The sequence below is a fragment of the Amblyomma maculatum genome, chromosome 1 (genome assembly GCF_055883805.1).
Source record: "Amblyomma maculatum isolate TAMU_Amacu chromosome 1, ASM5588380v1, whole genome shotgun sequence".
Classification (NCBI taxonomy): domain Eukaryota; kingdom Metazoa; phylum Arthropoda; class Arachnida; order Ixodida; family Ixodidae; genus Amblyomma; species Amblyomma maculatum.
This window is the reverse complement of record NC_139344.1, coordinates 478,297,884-478,322,550: the sequence shown is the minus strand read 5'-3', so window position 1 is coordinate 478,322,550 and position 24,667 is coordinate 478,297,884. Positions and strand designations below refer to the sequence as shown.

Here is a 24,667-nt window from a genome sequence, read left to right as displayed (position 1 = left end):
ACATAGTACACTCCGGGTTTCCCTTCGTAGTGATGAGCTAAGGCCTCTGCCCTGGCCATGCGCCTACCCTCGTGGTCGTCCTTGGACATATTAGTGGGGCGTGGTTTTACGTGCATGGCGTACCGCCACACCTGGGGAAGACTTACTCTTTCCTCGGTTACAGTCGTGTGTTGTATGTGTAGACGGGTTAATAGGTAACGCCCCGACGGTGTCTGCGATAGTCGCGTGTATTGGTTCGTGAGGTGGCCTTCTCTCAGCTCCTCGAACGAGTTCGTCATACCCAGACCTTGAAGTCTCAGGTTCGACGTGGTTATAGGGAGGTCGAGGGCATTCTTCGCTATTTTGCGCATGATCACCTCGAGGATGTTCTCTCGTCGGGTTTCTTGAGGTGGAGATAGGGGGTCGAGTACTGGATTCTGCTTGAATACAAAGGCATTGGCCAGTCGTAGAGCATCTTTGCTTCCCAGTCCCCCTTTCTTGTTTGAGACTGCGGACCATTCGGCCCACCTGGTCTCCCACCTTTTTTAGCTTGTCGAGCGTGGTCGTCGCTAGCTTACGCTGGTCAATGAAAAGGCCCAGTACTTGATTTCCTCTCTCTCGGGTATTTGTTCTGATCCAAGTCGCAATTCTATCTTGTCTGTGCATTTTTTGGAATGACGAATATCGACAAATTCGGATTTTTTCGGTGAGCACTGAAGACCGCATTTTTTCGCGTACTCATTTACAGCGGTGGCTTTCTCCTGCAAGCTGGCCTCCATTTCTCCGAGAGAGCCCCGCGTGGCCCATATGGAGATTTCGTCCGCGTACAGCGCGTGCTGCACACCCGAGACTTTCTCCAGGTGGACCGGGAGATTTTTCATTGCCATGTAGACAAGAAGCGGGGATAGCACTGCTCCCTGTGGTGTACCTCTCGTGCCTAATAGAAAAAGAGCGTGGTCTGCGTTCTGGATTGTCACGTAGGCCTGTCTGTCTGAGAGGAAGCGTTTTATATAATCGAACGCGTACTTTCCACACGCCGTCTACGAAAGGTGTGTCAGGAGGGCCTCTTGCGTCGCACTATCGAAAGGAGCCTTCGATAGTGCGACGATTCAGATTTAGGGCCAGCACTATCTTATCCCTGTTCGGATGTTCTATTAGATTTATTATTTCTCTGCTAAGCTGTAGCAGGACGTCCTGAGACGATTTATTTGGCCTGAAGCCATACACGGAGTCGGCGAAGACTCGCTTATTAAGATACTCGGAAAGTCTGTCTCTGACCATTGTTTCCATCAATTTGCCCATGCACGACGTGAGAAAAATGGGCCTGAGGTTGTCCGTATCTATGGCTTTGCCTGCCTTTGGGATGAAAGTTATGAGTGCCTTCTTCCACTCGGTGGGAAGAGGAACTTCGCCCGTCCAGATTGAATTGAAGCGTTCTAGAAGAGAATGGTATGCGTGCTCTGGTAGGTTTGCCAGGAGTTTTACCGTGATCCCACCCCTTCCTGGCGCGGTCCCGCGTTTCATTCTCGCTAGGGCTGCCTTGAGCTCGTATAGTTTGAGAGGTTCATCTAGCTCAACATTTTCGTCTCCACTGTAGCTGTAAGCTTCTACACTTGGGTCTTGGGTCATGCTCAAGTACTGGTATTGGAGCTTCAGCGCTAGCTGGGCCGTATTTCCTTGAAATGCGTGTATTGCTCTCTGCAGGTGTTTCTGCGAATCGCTGCGCGTCTGGTTTGGATCTCTGAGAGCTCGGAAGAGACGCCATGTGTTTTTGCCAGACATCTGCCTAGCTGCCGCGTTGCACCTCTCTACTCAGTTAGCGTCCGCGAGTTGCGCCGCGTATTCTGCCGCCTCTTTTGTTATCGCCGCGATCCAAGTTTTTAGCTTGCGGTTATGTTTCTGCCTGCGCCATCTTTTAACCATGCTGCGTCTGGTTTCCCAGAGGTGGAGGAGGTGGGTGTCCACGTCCGTCCCCGCCTCAGAGAGCTTTACCCGCATTTCCGTCGAACGGAGACTGGTCAGCAGCTGTTTGGTCCAGGCTTGGTATCCCTGCTCCTGGGTAGAACTAACATTATATTCTTTTCTGAATTTTCCCCATTCCGGCATCCTAGTCTGCCCCGTCGGTCTGGTAAGGGGTTTTGTGCGGATCGTTATGTTGATCAGACAGTGGTCGCTACCGAATGTTTCCTCCGTATTCGTTCACTCCACTCGCCTCGCGTTTTTTGAAAAAGTAAGTCCGGACAAGTGTCCCTCTGCGCCGAGTTCCCAATTCGCGTGGGGTACGCCGGGTCTGTGTGTAGGTTCAACAGGATAGTTAAGCGGGCGAGTTGGTGATACATCATCCAAAAAACAGCGCAAACAAACGGGGACGACAGGAAGAAACAACAGGAACAGGCGCTGACTCTCAACTACAATTTAATCGCAGAAAACACATTTATATAAGGTACAGAAAACAATAAAACACCAAAGCCAGACCGCACGTGTTACTATGTGATGTCCAGATATGCAACTTCGCAGTCACGCAGGAGCAGGGAAGGTTTGCTGACACACAATCTTTCTTTCTTGGCCATATTATACGCCTCGATGATTTCCCTGGTCAACTGGTCGGGGTGTTTGTACAAAATGTCAGTATAATGTAAAGACGGAAAACAGGATTGATACTCACGGCAATGATCAACTAGATTAGTAGAGCGATTAGATTCTAATGAGTTGAGATGTTCTCTGAGACGAGTGTTAATACATCGTCCCGTTTGCCCAATGTATATCTGACCAAAGGACAAGGGAATTTTATAAACTACCCCTTTGGAGCACGGCACAAATCTTTTATCGTGTTTAACAGCACAAGACGCTACAGATTTATTAGGATTACGGGACTTATTTTCTACCACTGAACAAATTTTATTGAGCTTATTAGGGGCCGAAAAAACAACATCAACTTCATACCTATGGGCAACATTTTTAAGACCATGAGAAAGGCGATGAACATAGGGAAGAACTGCGAACTTTCTCCGTTTCTGTTCTTTCTGTGAAGGTGGCAGCAATGCCGGCGATTTAAGCTTTTTGATTATTTTATTGCAGCCCAAAGTTAGAAGCTCAGCTGGATAACCCGCTTCCCTAAGTCTCTTAGCCTGGTTATCGAAACTTTCTTTCATAATATGGTGACAGGATTTTGACAACGCAGAAGACAATGATGAAACAACAATTCCACATTTCACTACCTTAGAATGATGCGATTTATAGTTTAGCAGCGGTTTATTGGCCCGTGGTGCGTAATTCCAACACATGTGCCCCTTCCCTTCAGTCAAACACAAATCTAAGAATTGCATCTTGTTATCAACCGGTACCTCAGTGGTGAACTGCAAACCCCACGAATTATCTTTGAATGCTTCTAACACTGTAGACATGTGCCTAGCAAAGTTCGTTTTTTCAATGAAAATCAAAAAATCATCAACGTATCTGAAAATTTGGAACTGTATCCCAACCAAATCTTTCTGGATACCTCGATCCACGAATGACAAGAAAATTTCACTAAGAGCAGGCGCTACTCTAGACCCAATACAAACGCCCGCTTTCTGGGAATAGAGTGTGCCTTCCCATTCAACAAAGGTAGAGTTCACATAAAACGACAACAGCTCAAGGAACCCAGACACTGAAATACCGCAACCACTTATGAATTGTTCCTCATCATTGTCCGAAGTGATGCAATCAAAAACAGCAGTCATCATTTCCTTGTGCGGCAGAGAGTAGAACAAATCTACCACGTCTACGCTAAAAGATGAGCATGAGCCTGGGTTTTGCTCCTGTAAGAACCTGACGACACACTCAGAGTTTGGTACCTTAAAAGGATCATTAATAGATCATTTAAGGTACCAAACTCTGAGTGTGTCATCAGGTTCTTACAGGAGCAAAACCCAGGCTCATGCTCAGCTTTTAGCATAGACGTGGTAGATTTGTTCTACTCTCTGCCGCACAAGGAAATGATGACTGCTGTTTTTGATTGCATCACTTCGGACAATGATGAGGAACAATTCATAAGTGGTTGCGGTATTTCAGTGTCTGGGTTCCTTGAGCTGTTGTCGTTTTATGTGAACTCTACCTTTGTTGAATGGGAAGGCACACTCTATTCCCAGAAAGCGGGCGTTTGTATTGGGTCTAGAGTAGCGCCTGCTCTTAGCGAAATTTTCTTGTCATTCGTGGATCGAGGTATCCAGAAAGATTTGGTTGGGATACAGTTCCAAATTTTCAGATACGTTGATAATTTTTTGATTTTCATTGAAAAAACGAACTTTGCTAGGCGCATGTCTACAGTGTTAGAAGCATTCAAAGCTAATTCGTGGGGTTTGCAGTTCACCACTGAGGTACCGGTTGATAACAAGATGCAATTCTTAGATTTGTGTTTGACTGAAGGGAAGGGGCACATGTGTTCGAATTACGCCCCACGGGCCAATAAACCGCTGCTAAACTATAAATCGCATCATTCTAAGGTAGTGAAATGTGGAATTGTTGTTTCATCATTGTCTTCTGCGTTGTCAAAATCCTGTCACCATGTTATGAAAGAAAGTTTCGATAACCAGGCTAAGAGACTTAGGGAAGCGGGTTATCCAGCTGAGCTTCTAACTTTGGGCTGCAATAAAATAATCAAAAAGCTTAAATCGCCGGCATTGCTGCCACCTTCACAGAAAGAACAGAAACGGAGAAAGTTCGCAGTTCTTCCCTATGTTCATCGCCTTTCTCATGGTCTTAAAAATGTTGCCCATAGGTATGAAGTTGATGTTGTTTTTTCGGCCCCTAATAAGCTCAATAAAATTTGTTCAGTGGTAGAAAATAAGTCCCGTAATCCTAATAAATCTGGAGCGTCTTGTGCTGTTAAACACGATAAAAGATTTGTGGCGTGCTCCAAAGGGGTAGTTTATAAAATTCCCTTGTCCTGTGGTCAGATATACATTGGGCAAACGGGACGATGTATTAACACACGTCTCAGAGAACATCTCAACTCATTAGAATCTAATCGCTCTACTAATCTAGTTGATCATTGCCGTGAGTGTCAATCCTGTTTTCCGTCTTTACATTATACTGACATTTTGTACAAACACCCCGACCAGTTGACCAGGGAAATCATCGAGGCGTATAATATGGCCAAGAAAGAAAGATTGTGTGTCAGCAAACCTTCCCTGCTCCTGCGTGACTGCGAAGTTGCATATCTGGACATCACATAGTAACACGTGCGGTCTGGTTTTGGTGTTTTTTGTTTTCTGTACCTTATATAAATGTGTTTTCTGCGATTAAATCTTAGTTGAGAGTCAGCGCCTGTTCCTGTTGTTTCTTCCTGTCGTCCCCGTTTGTTTGCGCTGTTTTTTTGGATGCTGTGTGTAGGGTTAGGCCTAATGTGGACGCTGCCTCCGCTAGCTTCCGTCTTCGTATGTCCTCTCGGTTCTAGCCCCATGAGAGGCTCTGCGCATTGAAATCTTCTAACACTAGTAACGGATCTCATCCCGCTTCTTTGACAGCCGTACTCAGGAGTGCGGAGAAGCTTACATTTTTTTTCTTTAGGTGGGCAGTACACGTTCAGGATGTGGAGCTGCGGATCATCCTTTTTTATGGGCAGGAGAGTCACCATCACGTACGAAAACCTGGCTTGTAATTCCAGATCTATCAAATTTGCTGTGAAATTTTTGTGCACGAAGATGCATGTTAGGGGGCTGAGTTGGAACGTTTTGTAGTTGGGAGGCTCGCGTTCCCGCCTGGCTCCTGTACGGCCACCACTGCCGGAGTATGCTCGTACGTGGAAAGGTGCGTCCTAAGGTCCGCTCTCTTAGTCTGATTTAAAGCCTCGACTATTCCACTGTGTTAAAATTATAGGACTCTCCTTATTTCTTTCCGCCATGTTGTGCCTGGAGATTGTTATTCTGGAGGGGGAGCTGCAGCTTTTCACCCTCACTGATCACCCTACGCATTTTGTGGGTTATGGGATTCGTGGGTCTCCTTGTGTTAGCATACTTGCGAATCGTCATCGCTTTCACTATCTGTCGTGATACTATGGAGGGAATGGATTCCTGTATCTTCCTCATCATAGCTTCAACTTTGTTTTCCATGCTAGGCTCTGCGTCGCTTTCTATCGCCTCCTCTTGCTGAGGCGGCTGAGATTTAGCTAGTGCAGTTTCTAGTTTGCTGGTTAGCAGCTCCATTTGAGCTTTTAGGGCTGCTATCTGTTTTCTTAATTCAATCTGTACCAAATTTGGTGTAGGTGGAGAGGGAGTATAGGGAGGAGGAGGGGCGACCCCACGCACCTGCTGCTTTCCGTTCTTGACCATGCTGACCCAGTTCCTCTCTTGATTGTTTTGTTTAGAATGTGGCTCCATGTTAATCGAAGGGGGCGGAAGATTCTTGCTCCCTCTTTTCTTTTTCTTGTTTTTCTTCTTTTTATTGTTCTTGTTACTGGATTGTTGCTGCTAGTTCCTTCGGAATTCCGCAGTGCAGTCTTTAGAGTTCGTGGCGTGTTCGCCGCCACATACCGCACATTTTGGATTGCACTCATGAGGGGCACGCACCCCCTCCCCAAACGGAGCTTGCGTTCCGCAGAGTCCGCAGTTTTCTTGTCTCGGTGTCGGCCAGGCGTCTGCCCTATGTCCCACCGTGCCATACAGGTTGCACGCTGGTATGGTGCGACGGTAAGTGGCTACCGGTATAACTTCGCGCTGTACAGCTCAGCTCTGGGCTTGTACTTCCCTTCGAAGGTGACCCTTGCTTTGTTCGAAGTGCCGAACTTTCGGATCTTCAGGATTTTCTCTCTCCGCGAAAGCTTCTCACCTTCCCTCGCAGGGATTCGGTGGTCTCCGGATTGGCCACAGTGATGACTCCGTGTACCACGTTGTCCTCACTTTGCTTTACGTGTCCACGCAGATAGGGGTCTTGCCCTTGCGTTCGGATTGCAAAGTCGCCGACCAGTCTGTCTGCCGCATGGATGCTCGCCGTGGCCACAATGATCAGGGTTTGGTCTGGGGACACTGTGAAGTAAAATTTGTCTGCTTCGGCCTCCCCGACTCACTGTCGTAGAGCTAGGCTCAACTCGCCATGTTGCAAGTTCTTCACGTTTGTGGCTGTTAGTGGTTTGATGATTAGCACCACATCGTCTGGTCTGAATCTGCACAGAAACTTGGGCTTCCATGCAGCTCTGACTTGCGTTGGGCCTCCAGTTGCGCGCTCACCGGGTTCTGAGTCGGGTTGCGCTTGGCGGCCTCCGTGTGCTGACGTGGCCTTCCTTTGCGCGCTGGCTTAAAATTTCTGGGCTCGCTTTTCAAAAGCCCGGATCACATTCTCACTGCACGCTTGCTTTCGGCTGGTCTGCAGCAAAGTTGTCCATGTCATGCCTTCCGGGTCATAGCCGCGTTGCTAGTTGGCGTTTGCCATGTTCGCCAGGAGCGGCCTTCCCGCCGTGGGACGCCGGCGTTCAGCCGATAGGCTGAGCAACGGCTCCACAACGGATGGGAGCAAATGTGCTCCAAAAAGTCGAAACCTCGGTCCACCGGGTTGCGAGTGGTCTCCCTGCATTCCGGATGAATTGATGGCCCTTCAAGGTCCGATAGTTTTGGGATTCGACGCGTTGTTCCGCCGCTACGGTCGAAAATCGCCGGAGCCGATGTTCCATGCATGCGCTTGCTACGCGCGCCTTTCGCTTCCTCTCGCGTGGGGGAGCGAGGCGAGAAACGTGGAGGCTCTTTAACAGGAACTGGTTCGGCAACGTCACCTCCAGACGTCGCCGGGCTTGGTTTTCCCGACGAGGGGACAGGCTTTCCCGACGATTGTTGCTAAGGGGAGAATCATAACGGCAGGACGGTGGCGAGCGAAGGTCGCGACGTGAAGACGGGTCGGGTGGTGGTGAACGGCGCAGATAATCCGCGATGTCGCGGGGTTGCTCGCCGAACTCCGGGCGAGGAGCCTACAGCTGGAAACCGTGAAGACCATGCTCGCGATAAGGGCAGCGACGGTAGACGTCGCCTGCTTCGCCGCAGTGGAAGCATAGCGGGCGTTGGTCGGTTGTCCTCCACGCGTCGGCCTTGCTCATCCATTGCTGCTGCGGGCGAACATCGTACGCAGGGATACGGGGCTGTGTAGGTAAGTACTGACGGCGAACAGCTGGCGGTGGTGGCTTCTGCGGCGGCGGGCGACTAGCAACGGGCGCGTACGTCTCAACGGGCTGAGTAGGTGAACAAGCAATGGAGCACTGTGGATAAAGGGCACGTTGTACTTCTTCGCGGACAGCATCCGTGAGGGCGCAGGATGCCGTACCATCAGCAGGTGGAAGCAGCTGCCATATCTCCTCTCGTACAACTTCGCGGATGATCTCGCGCAGGTTTGCAGTGTCGAGGGAACCAACCGGAAAAAGAGCAGCTGAAAGGTTCGAAACGCTGGGCCCTCCAGCAAGGCGACGATAATGGTCCGTTCGCGTAACCAAGGCTCGCTCGATGTTCGTCGCCTCATTTACAGATTGTTCCACTGTAGTCGGCGGATCTCAAATAAGCCCTCCGAAAATGTCACTCTTGACGCCCCGCATGAGTGCACGCACCTTCTTTTTCTCGGTGGCACGGGGGTCGGCCCGGGAGCTAAGTCGTAAGACGTCTTCAACAAAACTTGTCACTGTTTCGTCGGATCGTCGCACTCTTGTTTGCAGAAGGTCTTCTGCTCACTGTCGCCGATACTGATTGGCGAACGTCCGTCGCAGCTCTTCCTTACAGGTGACCCAGGATATAAGGGAGGCCTCGTGATTTTAGAACCAGTGCCGAGCAGTACTGTCCAGGCAGAAATACAAATTCTGAAGACAGTTTTCGGCATTCGAGCCATTGTGGCGGGCCAAACGATCGTACTGTTGTAGCCAATCCTCTACATCTCCGGAGGTATCGCCATGGAACGTGGCAGCCGTAAGAGGAGCCATTGGTAGATACGCCACGCACGATGCGAGAAACGAGTCCTCTGTTGACATTGGGTCGTGGAACTCCGGGCCATTGTAAGTCGTGGAGAGCCGAAGTTAGGCAACAGACCAAATTCAGGAGCAGACTTTTGAAGACCCCGGCTGGCACGTATCTCGGCCTCCTCGTCGGAGGGGCGGCGGCTGAGACTTGGGAGCGGACTCAGAGTAGCAGGTGTTAAGGGGCTGTGCTGCATTTACCCCGCAGTTCCACCAGAATTGCACGGGTTTTATCGCTACCCGGACGGCAGTCTAGAAGGACAGGGTCAAAGGATGGGGTTGGGGCACTGAGGCACAGGAAGGAGAGAGCAGGCTTTTGACCAGGCAGAAGCAGCGGCGGCTAAGAACCACGCGCACTCCGCACAGTCTTAGTCTTCTTCCCCTCCAGAACTGCCACGGTTAGCGCAGGTTACAATATTACTTCTATTAATTCGCTCATAAGCAAATAAGAACTTTTGCATTGGGAGTACTACGCATACATGTGGCAAAAATAAAGAAAACTTCCGTGCTTGCTGCAGCCTGGCTACGGTCGGTCTCTGAATGGTGCTCGGACGGACGGACGGCTGGATGTATGTATGTATGTATGTATGTATGTATGTATGTATGTATGTATGTATGTATGTATGTGTGTGTGTGTGTATGTATGTGTGTGTGTGTATGTATGTATGTATGTATGTGTGTGTGTGTGTGTGTGTGTGTGTGTGTGTGTGTGTGTGTGTGTGTGTGTGTGTGTGTGTGTGTGTGTGTGTGTGTGTGTGTGTGTGTGTGTGTGTGTGTGTGTGTGTGTGTGTGTGTGTGTGTGTGTGTGTGTGTGTGTGTGTGTGTGTGTGTGTGTGTGTGTGTGTGTGTGTGTGTGTGTGTGTGCGTGCGTGTGTGTGTGCGTGTGTGTGTGTGTGTGTGTGTGGGTGGGTGGGTGGGTGGGTGGATGGGTGGGTGGGTGAGTGGATGGGCGGGCGGATGGATGGATGGATCGATCGAATATAGGAGTGTCCCCTTTGAAACGGGGTGGTAGCAGTAACTATCATGCTAATTTTTCTCCCTATATCTTCATTATTTATGTAACTTGGTTAACTAAACCATCATTCTATTTAATACATTTTTGTTTCCACATTACTAACATTATGTCACTTGTGTGCTTTTAAGCCACCAATCTTCCAGTCGTTTCTTGCTTGTTTCCACCGCCGGTTTAATCATCCGGCCACTGGTACCTCTAAACTCTAGAGAATCAGGAACAGTGACTGCGCCTGCATCAACTTCCGGATGGATACCATTACATTCGAGTATAATCATCATCATCATCATCATCAGCCTGATTACACCCACTACAGGGCGAAGGCCTCTCCCATATTTCTCCACTTAACCCGGTTCTGTGCTAGCTGCATCCACTTGACCCCTGCGAACTTCTTAATCTCATCCGCCCACCTAACTTCCTGCCGCCCCCTGCTACGCTTTCCTTCCCTTGGAATCCAGTTTGTTACCCTCAGCGACGATCGGTTATCCTCTCTTCGCACTACATGTCCTGCCCATGTCCATTTCTTCTTCTTAATTTCCACTAGAATGTCGGTAACTTGAGTTATTTCTCTGACCCACTCTGCACGCTTTCTATCTCTTAATGTTACCCCTAGCATTTTTCGTTCCATAGCCCTCTGGGTTGTCCTCAACTTAAGTAGAACTCTCTTGGTTAGCCTCCACGTTTCAGCCCCATAAGTGAGTACAGGCAAGATGCAACTGTTATATACGTTCCTCTTGAGCGATACCGGTAAGCTGCTAGTCATAATCTGCGAGTGCTTGCCAAATGCGCTCCATCCCAATCTTATTCTTCTTGTTACTTCCTTTTCATGATCCGGATCTGCGGTTACTACCTGTCCTAAGTAGACATATTCGCCTACTACTTCCAGTATTTCGCTACCTAATGTAAACTGCAGTTCCTTCCCGAGGCTGTTGAACATTACCTTTGTCTTCTGCATATTGATTTTCAAGCCTACCTTTCTACTTTTTCTGTCTAGGTCATCAATCATTATTTGCAGTTCATTCCCCGAGTTGCTTATCAAGGCAATGTCATCAGCAAATCGCAGATTACTGAGGTATTCTCTCCCATTCCAAGTCTCTGAATACCTCCTCTAAGCAAGCTGTGAATAATACTAGGGAGATTGTGTCTCCTTGCCTAACACCTTTCTTTATGGGAATTTTGTTACTTTCTTTATGCAGAACTATGGTTGCTGTGCAGCCACTATATATATCTTCCAGCACTTTCACGTACGGCTCGTCTACCGCCTGATTTCGCAATGCCTGTATCACCGCCGAGGTTTCAACTGAGTCAAATGCTTTTTCGTAATCAATAAATGCTATGTATAAGGGCTGGTTATATTTCGAGCATTTTTCTATCACCTGATTGATGGTATGGATATGATGGATAGTAGAGTACCGTTTCTGAAACCCTGCTTGATCATTTGCTTGATAGCAGTCTAAGGTTGTCCTGATTCTATTAGCGATTACCTTAGTAAATACCTTATACGTAACAGACAGTAAGCTGATTGGTCTGTAATTTTTAAGGTCCTTAGAGTCCCCTTTCTTGTGAATGAGCATAATGTTTGCATTCTTCCATGGTTTCCATGGTTCCATGGGGAGTATAATATGGTCAATTATTTTACTGGAGGTACCACATACAGCACATGCGTCATCTCCATTGTTAAATTTCTTTTGGTAGCTGCGTGTTTTAAGGCACCCGATCTAGCTTCAAAACGTAGGGCACTGCCTCTTGAGGTATCAAAGAAATCTTCCCTCCTGATCTGCATTTTCCACTTTCGGTATAATTCCACACTCTGTTTCTTTTCCATCGAATTTATTCAATTTTACCTTCTGTGTTTTTCACTTGTTGCTTAATGCTCTTTATTTCTCCGTCTTTGTGACTAGCATACTTACTAGTTAGTTTCCTAGTTCTTTTCCTCCATTGTGAGTAAACGCTTTTTAAGTACAGGTATTTAAATACTTTAGCTGCCCATCTGTTACTCTCCAATTTCCTTAGGCGTTCCTCATATAATATTTTACTCTGAGCTTCCCGTACTTCGAACGATGCCCAGCCCATATCTCCCAGTACCGCCTCATTTGTGATTTTGCCGTGGGCACCTAGCGCTAATCGTCCAACGGCTCTCTGATTTATTCAGATGTCGACTGTACCTCTGATTTTAGGCACTAAACCGCATTTCCGAAAGTAAGACCGCGCACCATAATTCCTTTTCAAATACCCCTCAAAACATCATACCTCTTGTATCCCCACAATGCCCTATGCTTCATTATCCCGGCATTCCTTCGCCCTTAGGCCTTATGTGATTTCTCATGCTTTCCAATGTATGCCAATCCTTCGTTTACCCATACCCCCAGATATTTAAATTCTGCTACTCTGGGTATTTGATGGCCTTGTATCTTAAGACCCTGATTAGTTGAGCCGTTTAAAATCATCAGACCCGACTTAACTCCGCTAAAACTGAAGCATAGAGCGTCCCCTTCGTCTCCGCAATACTTAACTAGAGTTTGCAATTCTTCCAGACACTCAGCTAGAAGCACAATATCGTCTGCATACATCAAACCGGGGAGGCGCTGCTCTCCCGCCTTTCCACCTAATCTATATGACAGGTTAAAACCTAGGTTACTGTCTTGTATCCTCCGTTCCAGGTTTATTGTATAAAGCATGAGCAGAAGCGGTGATAGAGGACAGCCTTGTCTTAATCCTTTGTATACTTTGACACCTTCCGTACTTCTTATCCCTTCCCACGTAATATCTACTTTCTACGCTCGGATGGATGGATGGAATGGATGGAATATAGGAGCGTCCCCTTTGAAACGGGGTGGTTACAGTAGCTGTCATGCTCATTTTTCTCCCTATATCTTAATTATTGATTTAGAATGGTTAACATAACCATCATTCTATTTATTAAATTTTGTTCCTACATTACTAACATTACGTCACTTCTCTGCTTTTAAGCCAACAATCTTCCAGTCGTTTTTTGCTAGTTTCCACCGCCGGTTTATTCACCCGGTCACTGTTATCTCCAAACCCCAGAGCTTCAGGAACAGTGATTGCGCCTGCACCAACTTCCGGATGGATACCATTATATTCGAGTATAATATGGTCAATTGTTTCACTGGAGTTTCCACATAAAGCACATGCGTCATCTCCAATGTTAAATTTCTTTTTGTAGCTGCGTGTTCTAAGGCACCCTGATCTAGCTTCAAAAATTAGGGCACTACCTCTTGAGTTATCAAAGAAATCTTCCTTCCTGATCTGCATTTTCCACTTTCGGTATAATTCCACACTCTGTTTCTTTTCCATCGAATTTATCCAATTTTTACCTTCTGTGTTTTTCACCTGTTGCTTAATGCTCTTTATTTCTCCGTCCTTGTTACTAGCATACTTTCTAGTTAGTTTCCTAGTTCTTTTCCTCCATTGTGAGTCAACGCTTTTTAGGTACAGGTATTTAAATACTTTAGCTGCCCATCTGTTACTGTCCAATTTCCTCAGGCGTTCCTGATATAATATTTTAATCTGAGCTTCCCGTACTTCGAAAGATGCCCAGCCCATATCTCCCTGTACCACCTCATTTGTAGTTTTGCCGTGGGCACCTAGTGCTGATCGTCCAACGGATCTCTGATTTGTTTCTAATGTCGACTGTACCTCTGATTTCAGGCACAAAACCGCATTTCCGAAAGTAAGTCCGGGCACCATAATTTCTTTCCAAATACCCCTCGAAACCTCATACCTATTGCATGCCCACAATGCCTTATGCATCATTATCCCGGCATTCCTTCGCCCTTTGGCCTTAAGTTATTGCTCATGCTTTCCGATGTATGCCAATCCTTCGTTTACCCATACCCCCAGATATTTATATTCTGTTACTCTAGGTATTTCAAGGCCTTGTGTTTTAAGACCCTGATCAGTTGAGCCGTTGAAATCATCAGACCCGACTTAACTGCGCTGAAACTGAAGCCTAGAGCATCCCCTTCGTCTCCGCCATACTTAACTAGAGTTTTCAATTCTTCCAGACTCTCAGCTATCAGCACAATATCGTCTGCATACATCAAGCCGGGGAGGCGCTGCTCTACCGCCTTTCCACCTAATCTATATGACAGGTTAAAACCAACGTTACTGTCTTGTATCCTCCGTTCCAGGTTTATCATATAAAGCATGAACAGCACCGGCGAGAGAGGACAGCCTTGTCTTAATCCTTTGCATACTCTGTCATCCTCCGTACTTCTTATCCCTTCCCACGTAATTTCTACTTTGTCATCCCGGTATATTTCCTGTAGGAACTCTATTATCTCAAAACCGATACCTTCTTCTTTTAATATGTTCCACAGGAGTTCCCTGATTACGTTGTCGTACGCCCCGTTTATGTCCAGGAAGGCCAAATACAAAGGTCTATTTTCCACTCTAGATATTTCGATGCATTGGGTAAGCACGAACAGGCTGTCATCTAAGCGCCTACCATTTCTAAGTTAGGACTTTTTGACGGGTTAGTTGGTACATGATCTTGATTCTTATAGCGAAATTGTTCTGCCTTCTTTTGATCGGTGATTAGAAGCTTGTTTGTGCAACTCGGCAGTCTCTCGAATATTTAGATATGTAGATGACTACCTTGTGCTTCTTAATGTACCTGCCCATAGGGACGCTGATACTTTTATCGCCCAGACCCTGAGTTCTTTTAATTCTATCTCGACTGGATTGAAATTTACGCATGAATTAGTAGATAATGGTTGCCTTCAATTTCTGGACCTGAAACTTTCCTTCTCCAACACACACGTGTGTTGGATGTATCAGCCTCGCTCAAAGAAGACTCTTTTAGCTTATGATAGCTCCCACTCAAAGATAGTAAAGCGTTGCATAGTTTCACTTTGCCTAAGATCTGCCCTAGATAAATCTTGCCCGCACAAGATGGATGAAAGCTTCCAGTATCAGACTGGAAGAATCCTTTCTGCAGGCTACCCTGTGCATATGGTAACCAGCGTGTCCGAAAGCCTTCTTCAAAGGATCAAGAAGCCAGGCAACAAACGAGAGGCCGAAAAGAAACCTGTGCAGGTTATTCCCTATCTGCATGGTCTCTCACACAATTTGAAAAAAGTGGCAGCCAGGCATGGTGTGCAGCTAATCTTTTCAGCTCCCTGCAAGCTGTCAAGCATTTGCCCGATGGTGTCAGGAAAGCGTTTCAACGAGGCCTGTACTGTAAAGCATCAAAACATGTTCACCCAGTGCACCGGCAAAATGGTGTACGAGATTCCTTTGACCTGTGGCAAGGTTTATGTGGGACAGACGGGGAAATGTTTCAATGAGCGGGCTCGAAGGCACAATGTGACTATAAAGAACAAGACAGGAGGTAACCTTGCTATACATTGTAGCCACTGTGAAAATTGCCGTCCCAAGTTTCAGGAAACCAACTTTCTAGCCAAGGCACAGGATAAGACAAAAAGAGAAGTTATTGAGGCTTTTTACATTCATCAAAGAAAAGACAAGTGCGTTAGCACGCCCTCTATACTCCTTTCTAAAGACGAACTCTCCTTTTTGGAAGGATATGTGTAGTTTTTCACCGTCTTTCTTCTTTTTTTCTTAATGATTTTAGGCGCCTTTTACACGCTGCCATCCACCGTTTGAGTTTTATGCTTTTATCTTTGACTTCTCTCTCTCATGTCATCTTCGATTTTTAATCTCTTGTGGTTCCACGCCTGTATCATTTTCTCGTTTCTTGTCTTTATCCATGCGACCTGCCTTTCACCCATGTGTTTTGTCATGATTGAACTGGTTCAATCCTGCCTAGTGTCACAGTTTTTTTTTTCTGATTTAGTGTGGGGGTTATCGCACATTCATGCAGACCAGAGATTATAAAAGAGTGCCTGGGTTCCTTTTCTGCTCATTAAAGTTGGAAGTTGCGCTTCTGTCCTTTTGTGTCGTTCTTCCTGTGGTGTTTCGTCAGCGCTATAAGAATAAAGACCATTTCTATAGCCATTCTGAAGTTCTCCGAGTATCTTGTTACTTTCAACCCATGCTTGCACCTTTAATTTCACCGCCTGCATGGCTAACCTGTACATAACAGATGTTATGGTAATCGGCCTGTAGGAGTTTATGTGCATCCTGTCTCATTTCCCTTTATAAATCGAATTGATTTTACTCTGCCGCCAGCTGTCCGGAACTTGCCTATTCGTTATGACTGTTTCCAGAGCTTTTAACAACGTTTCCTTACTATTTGGACCGAGTTCATGATCAGCTTGATCGGAATTCCATCTATTCCTGTAGATGTGTTTTTAGGAATATTTTTTTCTGCCTTTTTCCAGTTTAGATTGGTTAGTTCTAAGCTGCTTTGTATTCTGCTACCTTGTGTTGCTTCCTGATTTGCGGAGATTACCCTATCGTTGCTCTTAAATGACTCGGCTATAACTGATGTAATGTAGTTCACTGCGTTGTCCCCCTTTAAACAATTTCCCTCGTTATCTTGAATCCGATCTTGCTTTCTTTGATTCTTCTTCCCTAGCCAGCTTATATGGTTCCAGAATTTTCTTGCTCCGCCTCTAGAGGCATCGTGTATATCAGCCATCCAGCGATCGGTGGACTGCCTTATTTTGCTTTGGACGAGGGCCTGCACTTGAAGTTTCTTTTTTCGATATCATTCCCACTTTTGGTCGATTTCCTTCTCAGATACCTGTGCTTTCTTAGCCATTCGGTGTTCCCTTGAAGCAGCCCGTCGTCGTTGCGCGGCGGAACCAGCGTAGGCATGTGGTCTCACAAGCTTCTCTTCTGCCTTGTGCAGGTTTTTTTGTCCAGTTCTGCCGCATCAACGACTGCAGTAAATGGATCAGCAATCGACACGTGTTTTCTGGCTGCACCGTCACCTTTGGAGCCTCTTCTTTTTGATTGTCCATTCCCGCGTGACATCAAGCCTGGAACGCCATCTAGCCACCATGTGACCTTGTCCGAATCGCCTTTAAAAGAACGTCAACAGGAATTTGTCTTCAGTGGACGCGGCGGAACCAGCGTAGGCATGTGGTCTCACAAGCTTCTCTTCTGCCTTGTGCAGGTTAATACCGATTACTGTTCTGTTAAAAGTGATTGCCGCTGTCTTCTGGTCCTGCCGTGCCCACAGCAGTTCGTTGAAATTGCCTACAATGCTTTTTGTATGTGCAAACTGCTCCTATGTGGAGACGTTGAAACTAATCCCGGTCCGGATACTAATGAAATGCTGAAAGAATTACTTGAAGGGCAAAAAGGCATAGCCACGGAAGTGACTGCTTTGAGAGAGCAACAGAGCAATATGGAAAAAATCATGAACGATATGAGGCTAAGGTTTACAGCCTTGGAGAAGCAGACAAACAGGATTGACACTCTAGAACAAACAATATATGAACTCCAGGCGAAAATAACTGATTTAGAAGACAGGAGCCGCCACTCAAACCTTATGTTTTTGGAGTAAAAGAGGAACCCGGGGAATCTGAGGCTGACTTGAAAAAGAAGGTTCTAACTGAAGTTTTTGCAGAAAAGCTTAAAGTATCTTGCCGTTCTGTGGGCAGAATACAGAGGCTGGGCAAAAAGGCATCAAACCGCCCTGTAATTGTGTTCTTCCAGGACTATAACGAAAAGCAAGAACTCTTTAAAAACTGCAATAAACTAAAAGGCAGTAATATTTCAATACAGAACGATTATTCACGAAACACACTTAGGAAGCGTAAATTACTGTGGGACAGCGCAAAAATTGAAATAGATGAAGGGAAAAAAGTTACCTTGATAAATGACAAGATGCGAATCGAAAAAATTCTTTACGCCTGGGATGACAGCAATAACAGCAGAGTTCAACTCGTTGATAAAAACAGTTATCAAAGCAAAGATTGACTTTCACAACCTCGTGTTAAAGAATTTTCCTTACTTAATATTAATGCACGTAGTGTTGTAAATAAATCGGAGGCTTTGGAGGCTATCTTGTTGATTCACAATCCACACGCCGTAGTTATAACCGAGACTTGGCTGCGAGATGATATTGATGATGAAACTGTTTTCCCCCGCTCTTATCAAGTTTTTCGCCGTGATAGAGCAACACGTGGAGGGAGCAACACCTCAATATTTATGTGATCTGGCCGATCACATGTCTAAATTTCGATGTGATAAAATATACCTTGTCGGTGATTTTAGTCTCCCAAATATTGACTGGAATAGTCCCTTCCCTAGTACAAACAATGACATAAATGCTTCATACATGTGTGATAATATGCTGATGCATAATCTGCAACAGGGAGTTAAGCACCCAACGCGCATACACGGTGGAGCTGCATCTATTCTCGACCTAGTCTTTCTCAGCCAAGAAAGAGAACGTTTTACTATTTCAGTTGAAACTGGGTTATCTGATCACTGCATGGTGGTTTTTACTTGTCCCATTCAACAGAACGTCGATAGTGAACCAGCAAAAATTATTTCCGTGAAAACCGTCTCCAGAGCTAATGATGAAAGTGTGTTAGATTACTTCAGCTTACGCCTTGACATGTTTCGAGGAACTAATGTTGATGAACTCTGGAATAAATTTAAAGAAATCTGTGCGTACTGCATTGATAACTACATTCCTAATAGAACAAAGAAAGCGTGTAAAAAAACTCCTTGGATCACGCGAGAAATAATACATTTGAAAAGAAAAATCAAACGACTGAAGCGTGGGGGTGCCTGTCGAAACATAGTTAAAATACATCAGGCTAACTTCACAAGCGCTTTGCGGCAGGCTAAACAAAATTACTTTCAGTATAGCCTGCCAAATTTCCTTCGTGACTCACCACATAAGTTCTGGAATTTTTTATCGAAAAAGAAAAAAAAAACAATTACGCCCATTTCATGTCAAGGTGTGCAGCTTGCTGATAAATCACAAATCTCTGAGGCATTCAATAAGTATTTTCAGAGTGTGTTTTCCCATGATGGTTTATTTGTTAAACCCAGTACCATGTCTCCCAACTCGACCCCCGACATTGTTTCTTCATCTGGCGTATTCTCCATGCTACTCAACCTCAAAACTAAAGTGTCCGCTGGACCTGACGGGATACCAAATATTTTTTTGCGCCGTTATGCAGAAGCCATCACATAGTTCCTGGTTGTTATTTTCCGTAAATCATTTGAAACAGGAAACATTCCTTCCGACTGGAGGAAAGCGCGGATTGTGCCCGTGCTGAAAAAGGGTGATCCTGCCTTGATTGCTAATTATCGTCCCATATCAATAACTTCCACATGTTGCAAACTTGCTGAGCATATCATAGCTAACGACATAACTACATTTCTAAACGATAACAAGGAGCTTACCCCCCATCAGCACGGGTTTCGAAAAGGCTTTTCCACTGTCACTCAGCTAACTTCTGTCGTTCATTCTTTTGCAAGTGTACTAAATAGCGCTGGTCAAATGGATGTTATTTTTTTAGACTTCAGCAAAGCCTTTGATGTTATTTCTCATGCCAAACTAATTTACAAACTTGAACTTATTGGTCTTCCTAATTTCATAATTCGTTGGATTTCCTCATACCTTTCTCACCGCACACAATTTGTTTGTGTTGATGATTGCTATTCAAACCACCTGCCGGCCACTTCAGGCGTCCCACAGGGAAGCGTCCTCGGACCTCTCCTCTTTTTGATATATATCAATGACATTACTAACGTTATAACTACCTCTGTTCAAATTAGATTATTCTGCAGATGACTGCGTTTTATTTCACCAAATTACTCGCCAAGATGATCAAGTTTTACTAAACTCCAATCTTCAGAACATACATACGTGGTGTAATAAATGGGACATGAAGCTAAATTTAGAGAAAACTGTATACATGAAGATAACTAACAAAAATGCTTCCTTCTCATTTCCTTACAATATTCCATCTCACCTTCTGACCGAAGTCAGCGAGTACAAGTATCTAGGAGTTACAATAACGAAAAACCTTAGCTGGAATAAATGTGTATCAAACGTATGCTCCTCAGCCTTTTGTAAACTCTACTTTCTTAGACATAAACTAAAACTTGCCCCACCTGAACTTAAAAAATTAACCTGCTTTTCAATAATAAGGCCATCACTAGAATATGCGTGCACCATCTGGGATCCCTACACTAAACGTAACATCATCATCATCATCAGCCTGATTATACCCACTGCAGGGCGAAGGCTTCTCCCATATCTCTCCACTTAACCCGGTTCTGTGCTAGCTGCATCCACTTGACCCCTGCGAACTTCTTAATCTCATCCGCCCACCTAACTTTCTGCCGCCCCCTGCTACGCTTTCCTTCCCTTGGAATTCAGTTTGTTACCCTCAGCGACCATCGGTTATCCTCTCTTCGCACTACATGTCCTGCCCATGTCCATTACGTAACGTAACATCGAGGCCCTTGAAATGATTCAACGCAAAGCCGTCCGTTTTATTTTTTCAAAGTATCGTGTAACTGACTCACCAACGACCCTCATGAGAACTCACAGTATTGAAACATTACAGCTGCGCCGGAAAATTCAAAGACTGAAACTACTTTTCTTACTAAAAAACCATAAACTGTCTATGAATGCAGACCCCTTCCTTAAACATAACACTACGCGCCAAACACGAAATCATCATGCACAATCATTAACCCCTTACAGTGCTAGGATTAACGCCTTTAAATACTCATTTTTTCCACGCACCATTGAGGAGTGGAACAGGTGTCCGCCAGATCTTTTAACCAGAGCTGTTTCTTTTGACTCAATGTTTTCTTCACAGCGTTTAATTTGAGAGCCATTTATTTCTGCGTTTACTTTTTGTATTTTGCATCCGTGTCTTGTATTTATTGTTGTATTTTGTCTTACAACTTGTATTTTGACATTTTTCAATTTTGCTAATCCTGTTCTTTTTGCATATATTATGTATTAGCCCCTCCTGCTTGGGCCTACTGTAGGCCTGCAATATGTTGTAAATAAATAAATAGCTTCCCTGATTTCATTGTTCCACCAGTTCCGTGGCTTCCTCTTTCCATTCCAGCGGTTTGCTACTTTAACCTCCTGAATTTTCCTCCTTATGAGTAGTTCTACCTGTTCATAACCAGTCTTCCATGGGGCTTTTCTCTATTGCTTCCTCTATGTCTGCTGCTATCTGCGCTATTTGATCGTCGTTTAATTTTGCGTTTACGTTTTGTCTAAGTTCCATTTCTCTTTTCATCAAGGGCCCCATCTGCAGACTAATACGTTTATGATCATTTCCCAGACTACATTACCCTTCTTCGTCTATTTCCATTTTCGTGACCTTGCTATAAATTTCCTGCGACATTAGAGAATAGTCAATGGTCGTCTGCCTGTTGCGGAATTCCCACGTGATTGGGCCTTCACATTTTGTTTCTCTATTTACTATAACTAGATCGTGTCGCTCACAGAAATCTAGCATTAGCTTGCCGTTACAATCCGTGTATCCATCCAGATCGTCGATGTGGCCGTTCATGTCCCCCAGTAGAATAATATTGGCCCCGTTTCCAAACTGGCTTATATCGTCACTGAGACATTCAACAAGATCCCTGTTTTCGTGCCTGCATTGATATCCTGTTCCTAAATAAAATACCCGTAGCCATGTCCTTATGCCGGCAATTGTTCCTGAAACCCAGATATGTTCTTTACAAGATGATTTAATTCTTTGCCAATTTCTTCCCTGGTGTATCAACATACCTACCCCTCCACCCTTTTTTTCCCGTTCTCGTTCTGTTGCACCCTTCCCAGACGTAGCCTTCTATAAACGGCGGATCTTCTAGATCCCTGGGATGAGTCTCGCAAAGAGCGTACACACCTATTTTGTCATCCTTCAACTGCTGTTCTATCTCTAGCCATTTCGCTCTTTTTCTACCTCCTTGCATGTTTATGTAGCTGATCCTAGTGTTAAATTTCTTTTTTGTACTTTTCTTTCTCGACCTACTCTTTGCCATTTTGGGGGGCTCAGCCTTCATTACTACACTTTCCTCTGCTTCACTTCTAACTACCTCTGTGCACGGAGTCCTCGCGGACCCCCTAAAAAAGCTACAGCCCTGCCTGCCAGGCGCCAGCCGATCTCTGCTCCCACCCTTCTGCTAAAATGAATACCATCTCGCTGAAAAGCCCTACCAAAATCTGCTTTATGTACCTCCCTGTTTACCTCAACCACTTCGAAACGCTTCTCCAGGCTTAACTTTCTTATGTCCTGATTAACTGTCACCACGTCCTTTTCCATCTTTCCGTTAGCACCTCTGGTACTGTGCATACAACTATCTGCGTCTGCAGTGCTATCTCCCTGATCTCGTCAACTCCCTTAGCTAAACTTTCCACCACTCCTGCAGCATCACCATTTAGGACATCGTTTAGCCCCGCGGCTACTATTACCATGCTGAGCTCTGCGGAATTCTTCAACAGCCTATTTTTACTCTCTTTTAGCACTGCCCTCATTGTTCTCCCTGGGAAGGCTTCAACCAACACTCTCTTATCACCCCTTACACGTTCCAAGATATCTCGCTTGCACCTGTTCATGTTAGAATCTCCGGCGATAAGCACCCGGGTCCTCTCTCTCCCTCTCCCAACTGTTGGCTCCTGCTTTCGGTTATCTGTGTCCTTATCTCTGGGATTTTCATTCATCCTTACTTCTCCCTTTTTTTCCGGCTTCTTAGCTGCTTCTAAATAACTCTGACGGTTCGGATCCGCCTGACCTACTTTGCTTATGCCTTCCATGCCAGTGCTGGCCCCAGCCACGTGGCCCGCATTGGAATGTTCGTCCTCGTTGGTTCCAAGGATAAAGTCGGCCATTTTTTTTTTTTTTCAATTTGAGTAAGCTGTCCAAGCAGTTTCTGATTTTCCGCTCTTAACAAACGTACTTCATTTTCTAAATCATCCACACGAGATACTAAACAGCCCTTTTCTCGATGAAATCTATCTAGGCGCGCACTCAGCACGCAACACCGCCACAAAAAGTCACTGCTTTCCGCTTCATCTACAGACTCAAAACGCGTTTCCTTGAGAATAACCTGCGCCTTAAGCATCTTAAGCATGTATCGACTGAACTATTTCAATTACGAACTCTCAGAATGTACGAACTGCAAAAAGAAGACACAAGAAACGACTAGCAAACACATGTTAAAATCAATTCTGCGAATGTCAATAGCCTAGAAAGGAAGTACTTATCTAATCAAAATAGTTAAAGAATGAACGCCGAGAAAACCTAGCTGCCGGCACGAAAAACCAGGCCGCTAGGACAAAGAGCTAAAATCTATACTTAGGCTGCACCTAACCTACCTAGCTGAAAACGAAATAAAGTTAATAAAGAACTCATCTATTTGATGCTTCGGAAGCTCCCTCTGTCGCCAGTTCGTCCGTTTCCGGTAGCCATGTGCAATCGGATTAGCGATGGAACACGCGTCCGCATCACTCGGCTGTCACTCAATATAGTGGTCAAAAGTGCCCCCTGTGGCATAAATAAAAGTGGAACCATAGAGTCAACTACTATGTGCAAAAGCCACGTCTTTACTTTCAAGCCGAACCCTAGCGTAACCATGCAGATAGCTCTCGCGTAACTCCAGTTTTAACCAGAAGCAAAACCACAGCAAATTGTTTCTTGAGAGCTGCAATCCCTAAACATCCGTGTTCTTCGGAGAAAGTACACTCAGTTCACAAACTCATGCTGCGTCATGCTCGCATAGTACTATGTGAGGAATCGATGTTCTAAATTCTCTTGGCTGATCGCAGTATCACAGCGAAAGAATCCCGGGGTGTAATATGCGTACCCGTAAGACACCCGAATACAGCAATGAGCAGCGTTTGAGAAGAATTTGACAGAGCCATACAAAAGATCTGAAAATGACAGTATTTGTTCCTCTGCGACAGCTTGAATTTTGGCCACCGCAGTTCGTACTTCCAAATAGTGTTTGTCGTGTGGAGCAGTCATTACGCTTTACAGAACTTTGAGGATACAAAACACAAACAGGAATAGCCGCTGTAGATCTAGTAAAATAAACTGCCCAGATGAATCACGGCACTCACCTGTAGAAGTTGTCGCAAGGGTCGGCACGCCGGTCCAGCGAGCGGCGGAGTTCCATCACTGCTACTTGGCACCCTGGCTCGTCGCAGTAGTTGTAAAGACTTTGCCGTAGCCGAAGTGCGATGGGCGGCGAAAGGGCCACCATGAAGAAGAAAATTAGGAGTGTAATCCAATGATAGGCCAGGTCCCGCGCCCACGTTGCGTCCAACTCGCACTTCACCATCACTCTCTCAGCCTGTATGTCCTGTACTCAGATGGCCATGAGAATAAATATGAATGTTCGCACAATACGCAAGAAGAATGGCGGAGTACTCAGGCAGCAATATACTGCTGATTGTTGCTTATAAAGATGAGCAATCAAGCTTACATAGAATGTTCAGGCGTTCTCTTCGAGCACTACAAGGACTCCTTGCAGCGAGAATTTAGCAATGAACTGTGATCGATAAGGTTAAAGGCCTCCTATATGCTCAGATTTGCGTCTTTGATCCAAAGAGGACTAACGTATCAAATACACAAAGTATGCATTAACAGATAGAAAGCAAGTGTTAAACACGCAAATGCACTTCCTCTCCTTCTTCTCCATCGGTACACATAGCCCATACTCAGAGTGGGGGATTGGCCAGAGCTCATTACAGGTGTAAGAATAGAATTCATGATGTCGATTTCATCTTTGTGCTAGATAACTAGTGTTGCTTAAGTAAATTAAATTGGTGACAAACTTGC

General features: G+C 45.5%; 1 protein-coding gene across 1 annotated transcript in view; it reads right to left on the bottom strand.

Moving 5' to 3' along the window:
- The window catches only part of LOC146210055 (uncharacterized), a 71,332-nt gene extending 47,165 nt beyond the window's left edge, over window positions 1-24,167 (bottom strand). The window contains exon 1 of the mRNA XM_084581671.1: window positions 23,947-24,167. Within this exon, the coding sequence (XP_084437797.1) occupies window positions 23,947-24,167 (221 nt within the window). The remainder of the gene's footprint in view (window positions 1-23,946) is intronic.
- Window positions 24,168-24,667: the final 500 nt, after the last annotated feature.